The 7,970-nt window shown below is 42.6% G+C and overlaps 1 protein-coding gene across 4 annotated transcripts in view; it reads right to left on the bottom strand.

Moving 5' to 3' along the window:
* Positions 1-6,780, bottom strand: part of ARRDC4 (arrestin domain containing 4) — a 13,631-nt gene extending 6,851 nt beyond the window's left edge. For 2 of the 4 annotated variants that reach the window (XR_003796082.1, XM_029239498.1), the window contains exons 1-3: positions 6,333-6,780; positions 2,030-2,096; positions 1,635-1,782 (exon numbers count right to left, since the gene is read on the bottom strand). Coding sequence is in view for 2 of the 4 variants with exons in the window: in XM_029239498.1 (XP_029095331.1) it covers positions 1,635-1,782; positions 2,030-2,096; positions 6,333-6,621 (504 nt within the window). In the remaining 2 variants the exon portion in view is untranslated. Of the gene's footprint in view, positions 1-1,634; positions 1,783-2,029; positions 2,097-5,248; positions 5,296-6,332 lie in introns of those variants that run through there. The other 2 variants (XM_029239500.1, XM_029239499.1) reach the window with 2 other exon arrangements.
* Between the last annotated feature and the right edge of the window lie 1,190 nt (positions 6,781-7,970).

The raw sequence follows: 7,970 nt of genomic DNA, 5'->3' as shown, positions 1-7,970 counted from the left end.
TTTTTTTTTTTTTTTAAGACTATGTGTAGATCAGGAAAAGGAGAAATGGTATAAAAATCAATAATCAGAATGTTCTTTTTGTCTTGGCATTTAAAATGTGGAATAAGGAAACAGCCTTTTTTCCTTACTTCAAAATGCATTATTAGGCAGAAATTTCAAGTGTCCTTAACTTAGAATGATTTTTGGGTTTTGTGTAATAACACACCTAGTGTAATGGATCTAAAGGGTTATTGAACTCACCACCCCACTTTCTATTCTACAGTAGCAAGATAAGCGATACAAGACGCTTATATAATACTGTTTATAAAACAGTATTATAAAATACTGTTTAAAATGCTCAGTTTACAAGACGCAAAAACCAAAAGTTCACTGTAAAACCCAAAGCTGCAATATGTTTTTCAATTATAAAAGGATGGTAAAGGACAAACAGTATCTCTTTTTGCCAAAAAATAAAAAATCTTTAAATTATTTGCCACAATGGCCCCATAAATAGTTTAGAATTAGTTAACCACCCAATTCCAAGTAGTTTTTAGAAACACAAAGCAGTTATTAGCATCATCAATTTTCAAAATAGGTGCTGAGCAGGTGATAAGTCATAGTTATAAGCCGGGTCAGCTGGGTCTGGCTATTGTACGATTTTGGCCACAAGGGACCATGCAACTAGGGCATATCTGTTACATTTTTATAATCTAAAGGTGAACATCAGAGTAAATTCTATTTCATTTTTGTGTGGAAGTAGAGTTAAACAACTTTTAACTCCTGTTTCTTTTCCTGGTCTTTAAAAACACTGGGTAGAAAGAGAAACCTCCAATACTAAAAATATATCTTTGTAACATCAGTATCATGATGGAAAGTTTAAATTATGAAGTAAAAAATCATTCATTCATATTTAAATGAAGAACCATTAGGTCCTAGTAGCTATCATGAAAGTACAAGGTATAATTTTATATTATTTTGATAATATGGGTTTAGATAAAAGAATCTAGCTCATTAACTCCCATCTTGCCTATTCTGTTGTTACTTATAGCCTAATCTTTCTTATCAGCCTACAGTATTTCTGGTGATTATTAGAAGTTCAATGCTTTAATGTGGCCAAATCTGTCATAAGGAAATGATAAGTGAAAGGGTCTCCAGAGCAGCTGCATGCACTTACTTAATGTTAGAAAATGACATGCAAAATGCAAGGAGACACAGCATAATGGCCTGAGCTTCAATAACAGGCTGGGAGTGATTAATACTCTTCCATAATTACTGTTCCTCAACCTGCTATTAGCGAAGAGTTTAGAATACCACAGCCCTGTGAATGTGGCTGCTCTGGGAAAAGTAACTACTCTGTGTGTGTGCATTATTATTATTAAGCCTTATTAGTGCGTTTTAAGCCCATGTAACTTTCTGGCAAAAGAAGCCCTGAACAACAGGGACACAATCAATAGTACTAACACACACAATTTGTAATTTGCCCAACTTAGAATCACATATTTATAGTGAATGCCTATGGGTTATAAGATTATATCTGAAAGTGACAGGACAGGCTGCCACCAGACTTGCTAAATGTAGAGACCACAGTTGAAAGGAAGGAGGATGGAAGGGAAGGAGGAAAAGGGGAAGGAGGAAGAGAAGAAGGAAGAACTTACTAGTAATGCTGGTGTGTTGACATCGATGTGACTGACGACCTGGAGTTCCCGCTTAATGCTCTGATCAGGTGCCTGGGGTCGTTCCAAAACTGCTCTCACACAGTACTGAATACTTCCATATTTCCCGGAGAATGAGGTTACCAAAGGTCTGAAATAAACCAAAGAGATGACTTTTTAACTTTGTTTTCCAGTTTAACAAAACTGGGAAAAGCCCTTAAAGTGTTGGGTGTTTTGTTTTGTTTTTTTTTTAAAAAAAAGGTGAGCGGGGTTAGGTCTACTCAGCGGTTATTCAGGATAAACATGCACACCTGAATGTCAGAAGGTACTTGGTGCCCATACAACTGGATAGACAGGTTGCAGGGAAAGGAAATCCCCAGTTACACAGTTTCACTTACTCAGATGGAAGTTGGAAGCTAAATGGAAATTCATGTTTTCCAGGCTGCAGTAAGAGGATGCCTTCACCTAAAAAAGAGAATACATTTTATTTTTACTAAGGTTCATATTACATCAAGAATTTTCACAATGTAAATCATAGTTTTTTAAAAGGTTTTCCTAGCTATATATAACACTGAATATACGTCAAAAAGTACATTAAACTGAGATTTAGAGAATTAAATTTTGAATCAACTTTTACCAAGTTTAATCAATTTCAAACCACATATATATATATATGTATGTATATACATATGTTATCTTCTATCTGCAAATAGACCAATTACACAATTACCATAAAATGCCAGAGCTCCCATATACATATATATGTGTATACAACCATATACACATACATACCTACATATACATAAACATTTATTTCCCCCACTTGTATACCAGCATGAGTATACTAATGTTAGTATACTATTATATTAACATGAGGTACCAATATTAAACTGGACCTAAAATTAATCTAGAAAAAATAGATCTATTTATTTTGGGTATACCACAAAAATCAGACTAAATATTCTTTGGGCAGAGATGGAAAAGGAGAGGCAAAATTTACTTGGAATATTATGAATACTGAATACTAAATAGCCAAACCAACAGAACAAATTATTAGGCAGGAGTCATTACTGATTAATAGGGGATGTTGTTTAACTTGGGATATGGAGTGGGCCTGGCCAAGCATGGACACGACTCCTTTCTCCGGCTCTGGGGTCAGCCAGCACCATTTCATTTCACGCAGAGGCTTATCCTTGACTGTGAGAAGGCCAGTAGGCAGGGTGTGGATGGACCTAGCAAGGCCAGAGGCACTGCTGGAGCCCTGATGAGTGCAGAGACTGTATCGTTCAGATCTGAAGCCAACTCCAGGGCTATCAGTGTTGGTTGGGTGGCTCCCCAGAGATACTTACAAATGTTCCCTTCATTTTATGTGCATAGATTCAAGTTTAGAACTAAATTCCCTCATCAAGGGTGGGGTGATTAAGATGAAGAAAGTGCAGAACAGACTGAGAACTTTCTCTGAGATATGCCTGGTCAGTAGATATGAAATGGAGATTTCTACTGTAACCATTCATTAAAAAAAATTTAAAGGCCAGAAATCACTAGTGAAATGGGATAATTTTTCATTTAAATACTAGAGTTCTAAGACCATCATCAACTCAGTTAACATTTCAACCTTATACTTTTAGAAAACAGGAATGCATTACTGGCCCGTTAAGTTTCCTGAATCTATCTCCAATTTTCAATGTTGTAATATATTAGAAAAAAAAAACCTTACAAGTATTTGCCACTTAAGATCATTCAAATAGAAATACTCAAAAGGGGGGTGACCTGGAAGCTAAGTGAATAAGTCACAGGGACATGAGACCATGTTAAATGACAGTGACAGAGTGAGTCCCAGAGCTCAGGTGGGTCCAGAGCCGCCCTATAAGTCCCAGCAGTGCTACAGCACTGGAATCAGGGAAGTCTCTCCATTTTATAGCTATCAGGTACTAGGCTCAAAGAATCCCAACACTCCTTAGAGCTGGGCTAAAGTTCTAATTTGTAATCGTTAGATTACTGAATATGACAAAGTACTTGAAATGTTTAAAAACGTGGATTTCATTTATGTTCAAAATTTACAGTGCTTAAATATCAAGCACAAAGCTGATATGAAATGGATACAAACCTAAATAACTTCAATCCCCAAATAGACCTTGGGAGGAAAGGAGGCTATAGACACTTGTACACAAGTAATGACCCTAGCATGCTGGAGTCCATGGCAGTGGCGGGGGCATCTTGAGGACCACTTCTGCTGTTGAAGTAAGGGTTGGCATGGAAACAAGTGAGAAGGGGTTTAGATGAAGGGAAGGGAATGAGGCAGAGCATGACAGGCAAGTGTGAAGAACAGAGTTGCACAGGACATTGGAAGAGGTTGAGAGAGAGATGAAGTTCCCTCTTCAGAGAAAAAACAAATCAACATAGGAACTAGAACATTTAAAATGAGACTTTCAACTACCTCAAAACATAAACAGGAAAAAATTCTGAGAAAGTTGATAAACCTGGGTTATAGTATTTGGAAACAAATCTTTGCTTGCTTGCTTTCTCTTGTTTATTTATTAATTTTTAATTAAGAAGGTCCACAAACTGAATCATGTGCCCATTTCTGCTTCTGCTCTCATAGTTTATTACCTTTGTCTTATGCAATGAGAACTACAATGTCACAAGATGTTTCATTCCCTAATGGTCCTTCAGCCCAAACTCATAATTCAGAGCACTGGTGAGCGTGGGAGCTAGAAGGCCATCACAGAGGCAGACTGGGGCTCAGGAAGGATGAGGAACGCGCACAAGGTCATACTCCTGGTGTGCGACCAAGATGTGAAACCAACTCTCTGATGTGTCTTGTCTTTCTACCATAATTATTGAATAAAAATATGAAGAAAATCAATCACCATGATAGCAAGTCGTTATATTAACAATGCTGAAAAATAATCCAGTAGATTTTTTGAAAATAGATCCCAGAGCCATACTTCCTGAATATCTGGATCTCTAAAAATCTCTTCAGGTGGCTGAAATTCAGCTAGGTTTTGGAATTAAATGAACCTAAGAGTCCACAACTATGTAAAGTTGCTAGCCTCTTCCAAGCTACAGATATTAGGAGTGATTTTTTTTTTCTCAATGAAATCAACTAAAACAGACCATGATTTTACTTTTTGCAGAGGTTTGTTATGGTACATTCTAAAACAAGCTAAGATTTTCAGGTTGTCTAGGGTTAGCCATTCTATTCCGTTAGAATGACAAGACGAAACCTGACTTGTGAATGAAACACTATTTGATAGCCCAGATTTTACCAAAGCGGTTTTTTTACTTCAAATCCCAGGTCCAACTGCTATTTATCTTACATCTATTTACTGAGTAGTTATGGGCACAGAGATACAGAGTCCAAAGTCCTGGACAAAAAAACAATTTACTTCCCTTTTCTATTGCCCTTGACTCCAGTCAGCCATCTTGAAAATCTGTGTTGTCTGTTACCTTGGGGTAGGCATGTATAGGTTGATTCTGGAAACCATATTGATGAAAGGGCATAAGGCAGGTAAGAATTGTCACCTAACATACTACACTTGTTAATCCAAAAGAGGGCTTTGGTTCATACATGTTTCCCTCACCACAGTTTTTGGGATTACTCGATTCTCACATACCTTGAGGATTTAACTGTGAATAGTCCACTTCTCCACAGCAGGACATGGAAAAACCGCACTTACTACTGATTTTTGTATAATACATAGCAAGGGTTAAACACTGATACGCTGTATTTTATTCTTCAAGGGCCGAGAGTCTATACCATTATTTATTTTACAGATAAATGCTGAAGCTGATGAGGCAGAAAAGTAAAATAGTTTAAAGTAGCTCCTACCAACTGAAAGAAGACTAAGACTCACCGTTCCTAGTATTTTTTTGCACCTAATATTGATAGAATATCCATGTAGTGAGTTTCCACATGGGCACTTTTAACAGTGTAAAAGCCTACACTATTAACTGGACTTCACAAGAAGGGTCATCATTCTTCCAGCGCCCAGATCCCATTGTCACTAAAGGTCTATGGGGGTGGGCTAGGGGAGGGAGGAAGAGAATGCAAAGGAAACAAAAAGAAGCGAAAAATAAATACAAAGAAAGTAAAACAGACGTAGAACTCTTAAGTTACCCCACTCCCCAAAGGAGGGAAACCAAGTATGATGATCAAGTCAAAAAGCACTTCCTTTGAACTCGTAACGCTCAGGAACTACTTCCCTCCTCCTAAGACTGAGGTTTTGCTAACTCATCATGAACCAAGAACTAGCATCTAGAGACGGGCCGGGGGAGAAGGGGCCCCCATAAACTGGGCACCCGAGAATGGAACCTCGTAAACTCTGGTTCCGCCCTCCACTCCTCAGACCACAAGAGAAGGAACCTAAATCCCCAGATCCTTGATTCCTGACTGCCCATCACAGGTTCCCATGGCAACAGCTCACTCCCAGAGCTGTCCTAGATGGTCCTGGGACCCTGGCGGCAGTAAGACCCCAGCGAGCCAGGGGCGGGGCGCCAGCAGAAGTGAACACCATCTCCCCGGTGCTGTGAGATGGGGGGCGCAGGCATTGTTGCCCGCCCGTCAAGGCGACCAAACTGAGGCCGGCTACCTCGTGGGTGGAGCCCCCCCCCCCCCCGCCCACCCAGCCGGTGGGCATCCGCCGGCTTGCTCTCTCCCAGTCCCGCCAGTCCCTCTCCGGGGCCGTGGCCCGCGCTCACCGGCCGGGGGCTCGCGCAGGCTCAGGCGCACGTTCAAGTACTCCACCTCCGAGGCGGCTGCCGGGGCAGCGGCGCCGGCGCTCGGGCCCCAGGCGGCGGTGGCGCGACCCCGGGCCTCCAGGCGCAGCGCCCGGAGGGTCACCGGCTCTGCAGCCTCCAGCAACACATGCCCTGCCACCGTATCGCCGCTCGAGTAGCAGCCCTTGCGCTCGTCCTCGAACACCAGACCTAGACTCTTCACGCGGCCCTCGGAGCCCACCACCGCCGCGGACCCCGCCTCACCGCCCATCCTACCGGCCGACGCGGCCGCACCAAGGACGTCGGCAGCGGCCCGGAGCCGGGGTCACAAGCAGAGCGGCGCCGCTGTCACGGGCGCCAGCTCACGCCGAGTGTCCGCGCGGCCGCTTTGCGGTGCCCGGTGGAGCCCCGGTGCGCCGTAGGGCCTGTCGCTTTAACAAACCCAGCTGGGAATGGAAAAGGGCCGGGACAACCCACCCCCGGCGCGCGCCCATAGGCTGATTGGTTGTAAATGGCTACTGAGTCATTTCATTGGCGCCGCCGCGCATGGGCTGGCGCAGGAAGGCAGTGCGTGATCAGGGAGTGGTGACCAATCAGGATTCGCGGGTGTGCACGTGCACAGTCCGTTTATTGGCTGGGGCAAGGCACAGTCCTGGAGCACTGACCAATAGTGAGGCGGTGCGCCCATGTGGACAGATAGTGGGGAACAATATTAGTTAGGGAGGGGGCGGAATCGGGAATCTCCGGCTCGCGGCGTGCCAGCCGTTCCTATGGTTACAAACGGAGGCGGGGTTTCTAGCAGCGTGGGAACTGTTTGCGGGAGTCAGGGGGCTTCACACTAGAATGTGAGGTTGTGGCTGCAAGCAGCTTGTGTTTATGATTACATCTGCAATACTCGAGAGTAAGTAGATACGCTGGAAAAAGGAATTTAGCAGTATTTCCTTGTGAGATTTGGGGGCCGACCGCCTCGGAACTTTAATGGACAACTTGGCATCTACTAACATCCAGGTTCCTGAGCCCCGCCTCTCTCGGGTTTCAGAGTTCGCAGCCTAAGAAAGAGCTGCAGAAGGGAAGAATGAAGGCTGTGGTTCTCAACCTGGAACAACCCTAAGGAGTTCTGCTGCCCGGCTCGTCTTGCAACCTCTTTAAACTGAGAATGGCTGGAATGGTCATTCTTCCTGCTCTAAATAAGGTCATCAGTCTCGTTTCTAAACAACATCTGCCACCCAAGTTTCTTCCCCACCCAAAAGGATTTCCTGACCTCGGTGTCACAGTCTACGAAAATTTCCAGTTGCCTTGTTCTCCATGCCCACAGCTCCTGTCGGCTGTCCTCGGTTTCATTTTCTTCTTTAATCCTTCATTCCTTCTCTATTTTAATTTTTTATCATCCAACATCGCTGCCACTATCTAGCCATCGTATTCTAACCCTTATAAATTCTTCCCTTATAAAAATACCAAGGTTGTGAGCTATCACGGATCAATGTCATATCGAGATTTAAAAATCTTTCCTGAGGTAGTTGTTTCTTTTATTTTTAAAAATAATTCCAAACTAAAGGTTGCTTTTCTGCTCTGAGTTTAGAGTATTAATGTGGAAATTTAATAAGGCTTTTCAAGTCCAAC

The sequence above is a fragment of the Monodon monoceros genome, unplaced genomic scaffold (assembly GCF_005190385.1).
Source record: "Monodon monoceros isolate NGI ecotype Baffin Bay Population unplaced genomic scaffold, NGI_Narwhal_1 Super_Scaffold_21, whole genome shotgun sequence".
NCBI lineage: Eukaryota > Metazoa > Chordata > Mammalia > Artiodactyla > Monodontidae > Monodon > Monodon monoceros.
Note: the sequence above shows the minus strand (reverse complement) of the source record. Positions and strands in the feature narration are given on the sequence as shown.